Genomic DNA, 15,623 nt, shown 5'->3' on the forward strand with positions numbered 1-15,623 from the left:
AGACATTCGATGTAATAAGTGTGTGATTGCTACTCTGCTATAAATCCTCCGAGTACTGTGTGGTGTCAGCATTACTGATCCAGGGATGACACCGGAGCATAGAGATCAGACTGTTTGAGGTCTAGTCGCTACAGAAATGGCATCAGAGCACATGCTGACTGTAGGACACGACCACTAAGCACAAGACCTAGATCACTACTCACTCTCTTCTCTTCTGACCTCTCATCTTTTCTATTCTTTAGGATGGCGGATGCAAGGAACAAGTTTACGCAACCGGATGAAGATGCACCCTTTGGACGTCACTTGAAGGAAGTCACTAGATACCTGAACATAGGAGTACCAAGCTTCACGGGAACCTACAATGCCACTTTACCCGAAGAAGAGCGCAGGATGATTCAAGTTCAAGTTCGAGGAAGAATGTTCATGCCAGTTACTGAGCCCATAGAGTTTTCTTTTGATGCACCAACTTGGAGTCTAGGAAAGAGCATGGCAGCTCACATTGCCATGGGACACATTGGAGAAGTCTACCGCAAGGATCTCAAGGATACTATCTACTAGATTTGTGGGCGCCGAGATGAGCACTAGGAGATGATCAGCACCAGGAAGGATAGATCAATCACAGCTTTTATCCAGGAATTAAACCAGCACATTCGACGCCAGGAGAACCAGATGTGTGCCGACATGATGGATCTGAAGAAGGCTAAGATTAGAATCAAGGAACTAGAGGAAGAACTCAAGGCAACACGTGAAGATTATGAAGAGGAATTGAAGTATTGGTGGAGAAGAATGACGACCTGATCAAGAAGATTGGAATATTTATGGGAGGCCCGACACCCATAGATGAAGACGAAGAACCCAAGGAGATCAGCCCGGAAGACTACATCATCATCGACGGCACCGACTCGGAAGCAGATAGTAGCGATGATGACTATGTTGATCAAGCAGGAGCAGATATTATGGAGTCAACAACCGTAGAATATTTCTAATAGACCACCTCACCAGTAGTAGTAGTCCACCATGTAAATATAGTAGTCCGAGCACTTTTGCGATAGTTAGATCGATTGTATGCCTTTGGTTGATTGATTGAAGTGAATTGTTTGCTTTTGCCTCATGTGCATATGGGTAGTGTTTCCTCTTTAGACCCTCTCTATTATTATATCTCATCTTTTCTAAAACCCTCAGATGCCTCCGAGACGTGACCCCGGATTTGCTTTCCCACCGGAGCTCACCCAGTTGATCCAGCAGCAGAACACATTGATGCAGTTGCTAGTCCAGAATCAGAATCAGGGGAACAACAACAACCCACCACCACCACCACCACCTGTTGACCACTTAGCCCGTTTTCTTAGGCTGAATCCGCCGGTGTTTTCCAGTAGCACCGAGCCGATAGTAGCAGATGATTGGCTCCGCAAGACAGCTAGGGAGTTGACCACAGTAGGATGCACAGATGCGGAGAAGGTGAAGTTTGCCGCACATCAGTTAGAAGGACCCGCAGCATCATGGTGGGAGAATTTCACAACCACCTTCCCAGTCGACACTGTCACATGGGACCAGTTTCAGCAGGCTTTCCGTACTGCCCATGTTTCAGCAGGAGCTATGGCCATGAAGAAGCGTGAGTTTCGTAACTTGCGCCAAGGAGGACGGATAGTTGGCCACTATGTGGAGGAGTTTAGTAAGCTAGCACGTTATGCCCCAGATGACGTCGCTACGGATGCAGCTAAGCAGGAGAAGTTTCTGGAAAGACTGAATGATGAGTTGAGCATGCAGTTGATGGTAGCACCTTCAACAACTACCAGGAGTTGGTAGATCATGCTCTTATGATTGAAGGGAAGCAGCAACAAATTGAGAATCGCAAGAGGAAGTATGGACAAGGAAAGTACAATTCAGGAGCTCAGCAGAAGCCACGTTTTACCCCTAGACCGGGAGGACATTTTCAGCATACCCATGGGGGAGGTAGCTCGCACAATCACAATGGCACTAAGAATGGTAATGGCAATGGAGGAAGCAACGGCCAGAACCGCACCAACCCATCAACCCCAGCCAAGAAGGACTTGAGCCAAGTCACTTGCTATAAGTGTTCGAAGCCAGGACATTATGCCAATGAATGTCCTGAAGGCCAAAATGGCAATGGAAGTTCTGGGAAGAAGCCGAACCCTTTCAACAGGGGACAGGTGAACCACGTTAGCGTGGAGGAGGTTGAAGCTTAGCCCGATGCAGTAATAGGTAAGTTTTTGGTTAAGTCATTTACTGCACTCGTTCTTTTTGATACTGGTGCATCGCATTCATACATCTCATGGGGATTTGTGGATAAGTATAACCTACCAACCCAAGCCCTTAGGTCACCCATGTTAGTAACCTCGCCAGGAGCAGAGTATGTGGCTAGTCTATGGTGTGATCGGTTACCATTAAGGATTGGTAACTATGTTTTTCCCTCAGACCTAGTAGTATTGGAATCTCAAGGATTGGATGTGATATTAGGCATGGATTGGTTATCAAAGTATGAGGGGAATATTGAGTGTGCTAGTAAGTCAATTTTGCTTACCACACCAGAAGGGAGAAGGATCAAGTATGTATCCCGGCATGTGCCAAAGAGGACCCAAGTAAATTACCTAACAGGAATTGTGCAGGAGGAAGTACCAGTGGTAAGGGATTTCCCTGATGTATTTCCAGAAGAGTTGCCAGGCATGCCACCAGATAGAGATATTGAGTTCTTGATTGAGCTATTGCCTGGCACTGGGCCAATATCAAAGAGACCATATAGGATGCCAGCAAAGGATTTGGTGGAAATTAAGAAGCAGATTAAGGAGTTACTGGATAAGGGATATATTCGCCCAAGTTCTTCGCCTTGGGGATCGCCGGTACTTCTAGTGGAGAAGAAGGATGGATCGTTAAGGATGGTTATTGATTATCGGGGATTGAACGAAGTAACGATCAAGAACAAGTACCCACTACCAATGATCAACGATCTGTTTGATCGATTGCAAGGAGCTAAAGTATTTTCCAAGATCGATTTGCGTTCAGGATACCACCAGTTGAAGATTCGAGAACATGATATTCCGAAGACAACTTTTACCACCAGGTATGGGCTGTATGAGTATACCGTTATGTCATTTGGTCTGACTAACGCGCCTGCCTATTTTATGAACATGATGAACAAAGTGTTTATGGAGTTTTTGGATAAGTTCGTCGTAGTGTTCATTGATGATATCCTGGTTTACTTGAAGAATGAAGAGGAACATAAGGAGCATTTGCGTTTGGTACTTGGAAAGCTTAGAGAACATCAATTATATGCCAAGTTCAGCAAATGTGAGTTTTGGTTGAAGGAAGTAGGATTCCTCGGACACGTTATATCTGGAGAAGGTATAGCAGTTGATCCCACTAAAGTTGAAACCGTGACCAAGTGCGAAGCCCCAACAACAGTTGGAGAGATCCGGAGTTATCTTGGACTCGCAGGATACTACCGAAGGTTTATTGAGAATTTCTCAAAGATTGCAAAGCCTATGATGGAGTTGTTGAAGAATGATACCATGTTCATATGGACGGAGGAGTGTGAGGCTAGTTTTCAGGAGTTGAAGAAACGCTTGGTTACCTCACCAGTGTTGATTTTGCCAGACCAGACCAAAGATTATGAGGTGTATTGCGACGCTTCACGTCGAGGACTTGGAGCAGTGCTTATGCAGGAAGGGAGAGTTGTTTCATATGCCTCAAGACAACTAAAGCCCCATGAGTTGAATTATGCCACACATGATTTGGAGTTAGCAGCCATAGTGCATGCATTGAATACATGGAGACATTTCCTCATTGGAAACCATTGTGAGGTGTACACGGATCATAAGAGTTTGAAGTACATTTTCACACAGAAGGAGTTGAATCTCAGACAAAGGAGATGGTTGGAGCTTATCAAAGATTATGATATGAAATTGCACTATCACCCCGGAAAGGCTAGTGTAGTAGCAGACGCATTAAGCTGCAAGAGCCATGTCAATACGTTAATGACGGGAGAAATACCAAGGGAGTTAGCAGAAAATCTTCGTGAACTATGTTTGGAAATAGTTCCGAGAGGCTATGTAGCAGCATTGGAGATTCAGTCAACTTTGATGGATAGAATCAGAGAAGCTCAGAAAACTGACAAAGAGATTGCCGCTATAAAGGAGAAACTGAGCAAAGCAAAAGCTAAAGGATTTCGTGAGGATGAGCACGATACCCTATGGTTTGAAGACCATGTTTACGTGCCCAATAACCCGGAAATCAGGAAGTTGATTTTGCAAGAGGCACACGATTCACCATATTCAATTCACCCAGGAAATACCAAGATGTATTTGGATTTGAAGGATATTTTCTGGTGGACCGGAATGAAGAAGGATATTGCGGAGTATGTAGAAGTTTGTGATGTATGTCAGAGAGTAAAGGCAGAGCATCAGAAGCTAGCAGGATTGTTACAACCATTGCCGATACCCGAATGGAAGTGGGATAAGCTAGGCATGGATTTTATCACGGGATTGCCCAGGACTCGTTCAGGCTATGACTCAATTTGAGTTGTAGTTGATCGATTGACGAAAGTAGCTCATTTCATCCCAGTAAAGACCACTTACACCAGTGCTAAGTTGGCAAAGATATACATGACCAGAATAGTATGTCTGCATGGAGTTCCGAGGAGTATCGTATCAGATAGAGGAACCCAGTTTACCTCAAAGTTCTGGAAGCAGTTGCACGAAACTTTGGGTACTAGGCTAGAATTCAGTACAGCTTTTCATCCACAGACAGATGGATAGACCGAGAGAGTAAATCAGATTTTGGAGGATATGCTGAGAGCTTGTGCGCTAGATTATGGATCTAGTTGGGACGATAATTTGCCATATGCAGAGTTCTCTTACAACAACAGTTACCAAACCAGTTTGAAGATGGCCCCTTTCGAAGCTTTGTACGGAAGGAGGTGCAGGACACCGCTGTCGTGGGACGAAGTCGGAGACCGCCAGTTATTTGGACCTGACTTGATTAAAGAGTCTGAACAAAAGGTGAAATTGATTCGCGATAGGCTCAAGATAGCCCAGTCCAGACAGAAGAGTTATGCAGATTCTAAACGCAAGGAGATAGTTTACGAAGTCGGAGATAGAGCTTATCTTCGAGTATGTCCACTTCGGGGAACAAAGCGTTTTGGAGTTAAAGGGAAGTTAGCGCCACGATTTGTAGGACCATATCGAGTTTTGAAACGTATGGGAGAAGTGGCCTACAAGTTGGAATTGGCCGAAAGATTGTCAGGGGTACATGATGTGTTCCACGTTTCTCAGTTAAAGAAGTGTCACGCGGAGATGGCTGACGTACCGTTGAGAGATACAGTGCCTTTGGAAACTATTCAGTTGGATAACGATTTGACCTACGAAGAGAAACCAGTTAAGATCCTCGAGTTTGCCAGCCGAGTTACTCGCATCATGGTTATCAAGTTTTGCAAAGTTTAATGGAGCCACCACATGGAGGATGAAGCCACCTGGGAGCGAGAGGAAGATTTGCTCAAAGACCACCCTCACCTATTTTCTAGCCAACCCGAATCTCGAGGGCGAGATTCATCTTAAGGGGGGTAGGTTTGTAACATCCCAAATTTTCAATTTGGAATGTTATACATTAGATCATCATTGCATATCATATTTTATTTTGCATTTTGGTTGATCCTAGAAAATTCTACGCAACTCAATGACCCACGGAGAGAGTGGGGGATTTTGTTATTTTCATATTTGAGTTTTCTCAAATTTTGAGAATAGGATCATTGATTTTATTTATTTTATCATCAATTATTTCTATTACAAAAATATGAGAGGGGGAATAAAATGACTTTCCCAAAATAAAGAAATATTGAGGATTTAATAATAAAATCGAATAAGATTTTATTTCAGAGTTTTTCGGTGTTTTATTTGAATTTAGGAAAAATGTGCATTTTTCAAAATTGCATTTAGGCCCCAAATAAATGTTTGCTTTGTCGGGCTTGATTTTAGAAGCCCGGGAAAATTTATTTCGGGATTTTTGGAGTCCATTTAGTATTTCTTTCTATTTTTCTTCCGAGCGGAATATTTTTTTTTAAAAAAAGGGAACCGACCTAACCGGGCCGTGTCCGGATAGGACTCTGGCCCGGCAGGCTTTAAAAGCCGGTCCAGCCCCCGGGGAGGAACCCTAGCCCCAGCCCCGAGCCGCCCCAGCCGCCCGCGCCCGCCGGCGCCGCGCCGCCGCCCGCCGCCCGCGCCGCCTCCGCCCCGCCGCGCCGCAGAGGTTCGCCGCCGCCTCGTAATCCGCGCCGCCCGTTTTTTTAGAAAACCGATTGGTTTTCCGTCGGTTTTTTTGGTTTTTTTTTAGTTTTCGTTTTTTTATTAGATCGGTTTTTTTCGGTTTAGGTTAAATAGCGAACATTCACTCGTTTGTTCATTTAAATGAACACGTTCATCGTTTAGATCTGGATAACGAACATTCGTTCGTTAATCCGTTCGTTGTTTTCTTTTTCTCGGATTAAATCCGCGATTTTTCTGATCGCGATTCCTGATCTGATTTTCGTTTTAGTTCAACTTTTTGCTCGTTTATCGGAATCAGGCGATTCAAGCGCCTAGAGTTTCGTCTCGAAACCCTCTATCCGTTTAACCAACTTAAACAAGATTTTTCCACTGTAAAATTTGCCCTAGATCCAGATTACTAGAACGAAGTTGTTTTCTTTCGCCGTTTGACTTTCGTTGCTTCGTTCGATTTGATTCTTTTTGCTAACCGGAGTTCTTAAGTTGAACCTTCTGGTTAGATCTCTTATTTGAGTTTTACCTGTGCATTAGTTGAGTACTTATTGTATGCTTGTTTGTTTGTCTGCGATAGAGTATCCGGAGTGCGCCGCCTATTACTTCGAATCGTTAGGTTTCCCGGATCATCAGCAAGTCAAGTAACACTTTGATCATACCTTTTCTACTACCCAGTTTTATTGCATTAGATCAATCCTCACACATTGCATGCTTAGGATCTAATTAAATTGTGGGATGGGAAGTAGATGAGGCAGTACCTATTACCTGTTTATTATCAAACCTTTGGGAGTTACTTCTACGTTTGCTTATTATGCCATGCTATGCTAGTAGACGTGGATTGGGTGAGTGATATCCATGACAGATGTGAGATTGATAATTAATGGTTTATCTAAGGTGGCAACTTAAACACACATCTGGCTGGATTGAGGCACCTGGGTATTCCAGGACTTGCCTGTTTTCTTTTGGACCGCCACCCAGGCTCAAAGGGATCATGAGACTATTCATACTAGAAACTTCCGTGTGCAGCCACAAGCTATTATGGGCTCTAGCATAGTTGACTAAGTTGTGCGAACTCTTACAGTGGTAGACTAGCAGATGTAGGGGATGTAGGTGGTACGGTCTACCCGATCGTAAGGTGCTAGCGCTTCTGAAAGACTATGTCTCGGTCATCCGTCTTCTCAAACACCATGTAGTGCGAGAAAATAAACGGAGGCGATCGAGTCTTGTGGGGAAAAGTGTGCAAACCTCTGCAGAGTGTAATAAACTAATCATGGTTAGCCGTGTCCCCGTTTATGGACATCTTGAGTATCTAGTACTTGGATTATCATGTGAATCTCAACATGTTACTCTAAATTAATTTTGTTGGGTTATGTTTAATGATGATGCTTAATTGGGATGGAGAATGCTGTCAACCATTCTCAATGTTTAACAACCATCATGATAGTAATTAAATTTTATTCCTTTGAAGTAGGAAAAAATTGGCTTTACACAAAACTGTAACCATAGAGCATTCCACCAGCCAAATTTGCATATAGTATAGCTGTTTCATTCCATTACTCTCTATGTGTTACCTTGCCAGCATATTCCATGTGCTGACCCGTTTTCGGGCTGCAACGTTAATGTTGCAGACTTTTCATATGACGATTAAGGAGTTTTTAGGTCGTGGTTCGATACTCATTGATGCCGTTGGAGTTGATGGACTCACTTATCTTCCAAGCCTTCCGCTGTTATCATTATTAGATGGCCTTAAGCCATATTTATTGTAATAAGTTCTCTTTTGAGACATTCGATGTAATAAGTGTGTGATTGCTACTCTGCTATAAATCCTCCGAGTACTGTGTGGTGTCAGCATTACTGATCCAGGGATGACACCGGAGCACAGAGATCAGACTATTTAAGGTCTGGTCGCTACAGTTATAGACCGTAACTAACCGAATTGTAGAAATGAGCCTAAGAATAAATGGGCCCTTAGAAGGCCGAAAGGTAACACGGGCTGGAAACGGCCGACGGAATAATGGGCCGTTAATGGGTATAAAGCGATACACTGTTCATTATGGGCCAGTTTCATCTTGGGCCTTTAATGGGCCCAGAGTTACAAAGGGCCTCATATGCGCCGAAATACATCATGGGCCATACATGGGTTGGAAGTTACAATGGGCTGGAATCATATTGGACGGCCCAGATGAAGCTACTGGGCTTAATTCTGATAGGCCGTAACGGGCCGGGAGTTAGCGGGCCGTAAATGGGCTATATACAAACAGGCCGTTAACAGGCTTTCCATGGGCCGTCCCATTACCTTTTAATGAAGTCAAATGGGCCGGCCTTTTCACCGGAATGGGCCTCTGTTGAGCCGTGCCACGTGTCGATGTATCATAGGCGCCTCCTGTCCAATGAGTGGATGACATCTGTCCCAACGTTGAGCCAACACCTGTTTCCTCTGGCCAATGGGAATTTTAGACGTGGAAAATCACCATTGGTCTGGGCTGTTAACCGATTATCAGATCCAAAACTGGACCCGATAGCTTAACGGCGACCCATTACGGTAGATGCCACGTGTTGGTCACCCTTGATGAAAGCACTTCTATGACGCATGATTTATCATCATGGAAGTGGACACTTCTGTGATGATAATTTTGGGAATGTAATGGAACACTTCTACGACAGCACAGGTATGACTATCTTGATTCTGTCATAAAATCATCATGGATGTACATGCATGACAGAAAACATGACCTATTGTGACAAACACGTATCATCACGGAAGTGTATTTTTTTGTAGTGGTATAAGCCATGGTAAAGTTGGAATACAGTATATATGATGCAAAAATAAAATATGAATGGGTTTGCAACATTACTTAGAGTGGTGATTTTCTTTGTTATACTAACGGATCTCACAAAGGTTTTGTTGAGTTTTGTGTGATTGAAGTTTTCAAGTTTTGGGTGAGATCACGATGGATGAAGGAATAAGGAGTAAGAAGAGCCTAACCTTGGGGATGCCCCATGGCACCCCAAGTTATTATCCAAATAGGAACAAGCAACTAAGCTTGGGGATGCCCCGAGTGGCATCCCCTCTTTCTTCTAACGACCATCAGCATTTTACTTGGAACTATATTTTTAGTCATCACATATCATGAGTTTTGCTTGGAGCGCCTTGTATTATATGAGTCTTTGCTTGTTTTCTTTTTGTTTTGTGTCAAGTATCCTTGCTGAACACACCTATCTGAGAGAGCCAAAATTATGCTATGCTTTTTTAGAATTGCTTTTTATGCTTCACTTAAATTTTTTGAGCTATGGAATTGCTCCAGTGCTTCACTTATATCTTTTTGAGCATGGTGTGCTTTAATATTTTGAAGAAATGCTGTCAAGATTCACTCATATTTATTTGAGAGTTAGTAAAATTTTGAAGAAATTCTCTCATGCTTCACTTATATTATTTTGAGAGAAGAAAATTTTTATGCTCATGTTCTTCAGTTATATATGTTTGAGCTATCAAAAGCAACATATGAATCTAGGCCCAAAGTGATAGATTTCAAGAGGGATATAATAAAAACTTTCATGAAGATCACCGGACAAAATAAACTTGATTCTTTGTAATAGTTTTGTGATATAAGGATAATGATATGTGAGTCATGTTGGTGGTAATTATGCTTTAGTAAGAATATTGGTGTTAAGGTTTGTGATTCCCTATGCAAGCACGAAAGTCAATAGTTATGCAATGCAATTATATCCTACTTGTGGTGCATTATTCGGTGTTAGTTATGCTTAATGCTCGCTTATGTGATTTTTTGTTTCTTGGTTGGATGCTTCTCAATCTATTTGTTAGCTTTCCCTTGCACTAAGTGGGAATACTACTTGTGCATCCAAAATCCTTAAACCCGGTTTTGCCATATGAGTCCACTATACCTACCAATATGCGGTATTTCCGTGCCGTTCTAAGCAAATTTGTATGCGTCGCCCCCCGGCCGCTTCCTAGGGACGGCTCCCTCGAGCCCCGGGGGACGGCACTTCAGGAGCCCCGACTGCCGCCGGTTCCTCAGTAGCAGCGCCGCCATCGTTCGACAGCGACCGCTCCCCTGCGCCCGCTTCTGGGGCGGGCATCTCACTGGCGGCAGGTAGGGGGGCCACGAAGACGGGGCTCTCATGAGGCCCTTCAAGGCCAACTGGGCGTAGTCCCCATTCGTCGAAGAGGGGCATCTGCTTTACGAACTCCACCTTGTTGGAATAGCAGTACAGTAAACAACCCTCCTCCAGCAGGTTGGCTGGCATCGGGTCGCCCGTCAGGAGCTCGAGCACCGTGCGCCGCGCCTCGGGAGGAAGAGCCGGAGCCTGAACCCTCATGCGGTCCCGGTAGCCAGAGAAGATCCGCATATGCCAGGAGTGGTGCTGAAGCGGAGAGATGCGACACCAGATGAACTCCTTCACCACCATAGCACTATAATAGGAACCCCCCTTCAACAACGCACCAATGTGTTGCCTTTTGTCCATATAAGCGTTGCTAAGGTCTACACCAACGAATTATTATGCGTTGTCGTTGGTGGCGTTGCAAGGGTCTACAACAACGTATATAGATCCGTTGGTAATCTCAAGAATAATGTGTTGCAAGCCAACAACAGATTCATCCAACGCTTCTATGTGTTGTAGTTTGCACAAATAGAATAATCACTATATATATTCATTTATAACAGTAGGTTGTTCAAATAGCAGTACATGACACCTTTTTTTGAGCTCGCACTACAAGGTACAACTTCAGTAAAATTCGTAGAAATGAAACTAATATATTGATTCAAAGGCATAATTTGTTACATTGCAATGCAAGTATCGTCTATTAGGACTACATCAATTTCCTAGAAAATGAAACATTTTAAAGCATATAAATTTCTAAAATTCTGTGAACTGTCTTCACTCTCCTCCAAGTACCAAAGATCAGCATAAATTATCCAAGGATCCAAGTAATCACCTAGTATTGAACTTCTCATCAACCTATAAAGAAAAAAGCATAATACTATTCAGTTATAAATTCGAAATTTGAAGTCTAAAAATATACATGCTATGCATTCTACGGAAAGGATCTACATAAAAATACCACGTGTCCAAGAGAAGATGTTTCGGAGAACAGACATAAGCATATGTATGTCTTACACATAACTTAGTAGAGTTCAGATTAAGACACTAATGACGTGTTTGGTTCGCAGAAAAATAGCGGTTTCTGATTTCAATGCTTCCTGAAACCATACCATTCACCTGCAATGTCTTTTATAGCTGTGGTTTCTGATACAGGACTTCACAAAACTAAAAATGCCCAGATCGAAGCTGATTGGAAAACTGAAACATATCTGCACCAACCAAATGAAGCGTGTTTTCCATAGAGCCAATCGGAAGCAAAGCTTCCCAATACGATAAAATCAATATGTTTCTGGAGCCGAACGAGACGTGTCGCAGGCATCTTTGATCAATCGGATGTGCCTAGTCACTATCAACAACCATCAACATGTATTTACTACTAACAATTATCCAAAGATTGTATTATATTAATAATGAGATGAATTCAACAACCAACTAGGTGGTAAGTACTTAGATAACAATAATATCGACTAAAGAATTGTATTTCTTTTTTCCAAAGGACTCTGCACTAATTAGTTTTGCTTTCTATGATGTATTAAGAGAGAAAATATCGATGCCATCAGCTTGAAAACCGTCACACAAAACTGCGTAGTTACCTGAGAACTACAACTTCGGGCATTAGAAATTTTCAATCCATGAGTGCATTCTCAGAACCTGTAGAGGGAACAACATGAAAAAGGAACACATCATCAGATTTGGGGCAGTTGGCATTGTTAACTGTGAAATGGAAAAGGGGTGTTGTTGGATAACTTTCTAATCCACTCTGCTTGCCATCATGCCTGGCCTGAGCCCCTGACGCAGCCTTGCTGGATAGCATGATCTAATTATTACAGACAAGATCATGCCCTAATTAGAAGAGAGGACATGAGAGAATAATTCATTAGAAGTTAGGAAAGATAAATCGGAGGTACCATACTATACTGAGCCGCTATAGGAAGTTTGGTTCCACTCTGACCGCAACACCACCACAATCTGAGATGAGGACATCAGACACAAACAAATATTTAGAAGAGATGAGCCACGACTATGGTCTTGGCCGCCCTAGATGGGGCATGAATTCGTTTGGGCTTCTCTAGGAAAAAGTTTGGATGTTTTGTTTCTAGAGAAAGTGAGATCCAAGATGTTTACAGAAGAAGAGAAATTGATTTGCCACTAATTAATTGTTGAAGACCAACCTAGTACATAAGCTAAATGCATATTTATGAAAATGCATCAAAAGGAGACCTATGTAATGGCTGAACAGTCTGAATAAAAGCAGACCATGGCTGATTAGTTTTTTTTTTCAATACTTACCTAGTTTTAAGAAATACTACCCATAAGCCATTGCTGCCAATGTGGCATATTATATATCAAAAGAATTTGATCTTTGTGACCTTTTAGCTTCCTAATGTTGTATCATTTGTCATGCCATTCAATAACTGAACATCAAAATCTATAGGAATGTACAAAATAGGGTAATGGGCAAAATATGGGAATGTACAAAATACCTAATCGATGAGCGAATGGGTTACCTTACTCTCCGACGATGTAGTAATCTGTACATATCTATCTGCCCTGAAGCTGCATGCCATTAAAGTAAGTTAATCCCTTACAAATCAGCAAAGGCAAGCTAAAGATCTTAACATAGTCCTATTTATTTGTGCATCTATTGTCAACTATTTGAAACATGACCTGGAAACTTCATACCAAAATCACAGCTACTCCAAGTATTTAGAGACTGACAAACTGTTAGCTTTCATCTAGTAGGCACAAAAAATTCATGGAAAAAATCACATGATGATATACAGGTGGAAAATATAATTAGATACACTCGACACACATCTTATTGGTGGTCAGGAAAGTTTGTGCTACTAACCTACTTGTCATGGAGCAGTACAACTTCAGCGCAGAATTGATTTGCAGTGCTTGGAAATTTCATGGTATGACAACCCGAAGCCAATGTAGAGGAAGCCTGGAGCTCCTGCATAGATGTCAATAGAGTTAATCATATGTTCAATGCATGTTTTATCTTGAAAACAGAAGGGGGGAATCATCAACAACTGAACCGTAGCTACATTACGCGCCCATAAGGCAATTTGTGTCAGATCCAACCTGCAGTCAAGATTAAGCGCCGACATAGGTAGCCTGCGAGGCACAACACCGTCAGGCCTAAGCGCAGCAACTCGTGTGCAGACGCGAGGTAGTGGGCCTAGAAACCATTGGTGAGAGAATCATGCCAGACACCCGTGGCACTAGGGTTCAGAATAAATCACTTGTGTATATAACAGGAAGGTTACAATCCATACTTCGACACTATGCAATGGTGTGCACCACGATTCATCTGTGTGTGCTCCAAATAAACAAACAGGGTACCAGTTCATGATCATTGTTGTTGGTTTGAACTGAAGGTGAGCATGTGTTACCACCAAAACCTGTGATACCAATAGTTCGAAGTTGCATATCAATTTGTCCAGAACGTGCTCTTATGGAATAAACAGTTAAAGATTACAATGATTCGGAGGAATTGTGCATGTCTCTCAAGATGTGTGTTGTTACCGGCCCTACAATGTTGCTGGCTCCACCTCCTCCCTCTCTCCATCACCACCAACCTCCGACAGTCAAATCCCGTGCAGAGCCGCCCCGGCGAGATCTGTTTCTCCCGGAGTCAAGTGTCGCGCTCACGAGTTGGGGGACCTCGTGGAGGCAGGTAGTGGTCTACGCGGTGGGGGGCCACGGCGGCGGGGTGGTTCCTCCAGGGCTCCGGCGCTGGTGCCTGCTTGCAGCGGAGAGGTACGGTGGATGCGGTGGTCGGTGGTGCACGGAGCTGCTGCTCTCATGTACGCTTGGGCCCAGATCTGGCCAGGCCAGTTCGGCAGCGGCGGCTGCTCGCGCACGCATGGTGGCCTGCTGCGGCCATCATGGGCTGGGGACTCGCGGTGTGGATGGCTTGTGGTGGCGCTAGTATGTTCCTCAAAACAATTGGCGGCGGTGGCGGCAGCGTCATAGTCATGGAAGTTGGGCGAGAAAGGGGAATCAGGCGAGAGGGAGGTAGATGTTTGATAGAAAAGTGTATTTTTGGGTACGGGGAGGTTAGCTCAAAGTGTGGGAGGGGTGGGGAGGTGGAACAAACAACACGTGTTATGTATCATTGGTAGATATCCGTTGCGATAGGTGGGTTTTTGTTGTAGTGTAGGCGTCGTCACTCCGAGGTCCTTCAGCCTGGCCAGCCGGTGCCAGACATGGGCGAGCCGCCGATCGGTGAGCTTTGCGTGTCCCCAACCGGAGCTCGGAGCATCTGGAATCCGTGGGAGCAGCAGTAGGGGGCTGCACACACCAACGTCCACAAACACCCACCGCTTCCTGAAGCCTCCGACGACCGGCGAGAGCTCGAATTCGATCCCCGAGCCGGCCGTCGCCGCAACAGCCTGAAGGGATACACACCCTGAGCTCTAGAGAGCATCTGCCAGGTGCAACGAGAAGAAGTGACGAAGCAAGGCCACGAAAGGGGCAATGCCCACCATGGCTTCACAGACGAAGGCAAAGACAACAAGAAGGATGATGGATTGGGGATCGAGATGCAGCGCATTGATCTGGTAATGCGAGAGCACCGTGTTGAAGAAATCAGAGGAGGAATCAGGCCTGCCCAGTGGGCATGAAGATGGATGGGGACCTCGGTGGCCATCCTGTCAATTTTGGCGTGGGAAGCAGGCCAAGCCACCGTCGCCCCCACTCATTGAAATCGACGGCAAGCGCCGGGCACACCTTGCCCATCGCCTCTTGGTTGAGCACCACCGACCGCTCAATGGCGAGCTCGAAGACTGGCATCGCGAGGGCCGAGGTACAGGACTCCTTCTTCCCCTTCTTCTTCCGGCTTGGTGCCATGGCGGCGGGGGGAGTTGGTGTCAGATTGGACCGGGGGAAGAAATCCGCTGCCTTCCGGAAGATGGGAGCTACGGAGCATGTTGCGTGTAAAGGAGGCGGAGCTATGTAGACGACAATAGTTGCCTAGCCAGGCGGAAATTGAGGCTGCATGGGGAAGTGGAGGCGCCCATGCCCCGTCAGTCGCCACGCGTCAATCAAGTCCGCAGGCTCTTGCGGCCCGCGGTGCTCCGCACTTGCCCCTTGGCTTCGCCTCGAAGCCAAGTCCGAGCGTGCCTAGGGCCCGGGGGCTACTGTCGGCATCCTGGGAACGGGTGTACCTAGACTTGCCTGCCTGTGGCCCAGGACGTGGCTCATCCAGTGGCCTGGTACGACCCA

The 15,623-nt window shown here is 44.6% G+C and overlaps 1 protein-coding gene across 15 annotated transcripts; it reads right to left on the reverse strand.

Moving 5' to 3' along the window:
- Positions 1–11,021: 11,021 nt before the first annotated feature.
- On the reverse strand, positions 11,022–14,468 carry LOC119286063. 15 transcript variants are annotated; one of them, XR_005140233.1, is made up of 7 exons: positions 13,479–14,468; positions 13,243–13,347; positions 13,074–13,126; positions 12,899–12,947; positions 12,299–12,359; positions 11,984–12,207; positions 11,022–11,246 (listed from the first exon to the last, which is right to left on the reverse strand). XR_005140233.1 is itself a non-coding variant. In XM_037565399.1 (4 exons), the coding sequence occupies exons 1-4, from the start codon at positions 13,963–13,965 to the stop codon at positions 13,268–13,270; spliced, it is 393 nt and encodes a 130-aa protein (XP_037421296.1). In that variant the 5' UTR covers positions 13,966–14,468; the 3' UTR covers positions 13,133–13,267. The 15 variants fall into 15 exon arrangements, 1 of the variants encoding a protein (XP_037421296.1); XR_005140238.1 differs by lacking the exon at positions 13,074–13,126 and having other exon boundaries at positions 13,932–14,468; XR_005140230.1 differs by lacking the exon at positions 13,074–13,126 and having other exon boundaries at positions 13,243–13,798; positions 13,932–14,468.
- Positions 14,469–15,623: the final 1,155 nt, after the last annotated feature.

Source organism: Triticum dicoccoides, chromosome 4A (genome assembly GCF_002162155.2).
Source record: "Triticum dicoccoides isolate Atlit2015 ecotype Zavitan chromosome 4A, WEW_v2.0, whole genome shotgun sequence".
Lineage (NCBI taxonomy): Eukaryota > Viridiplantae > Streptophyta > Magnoliopsida > Poales > Poaceae > Triticum > Triticum dicoccoides.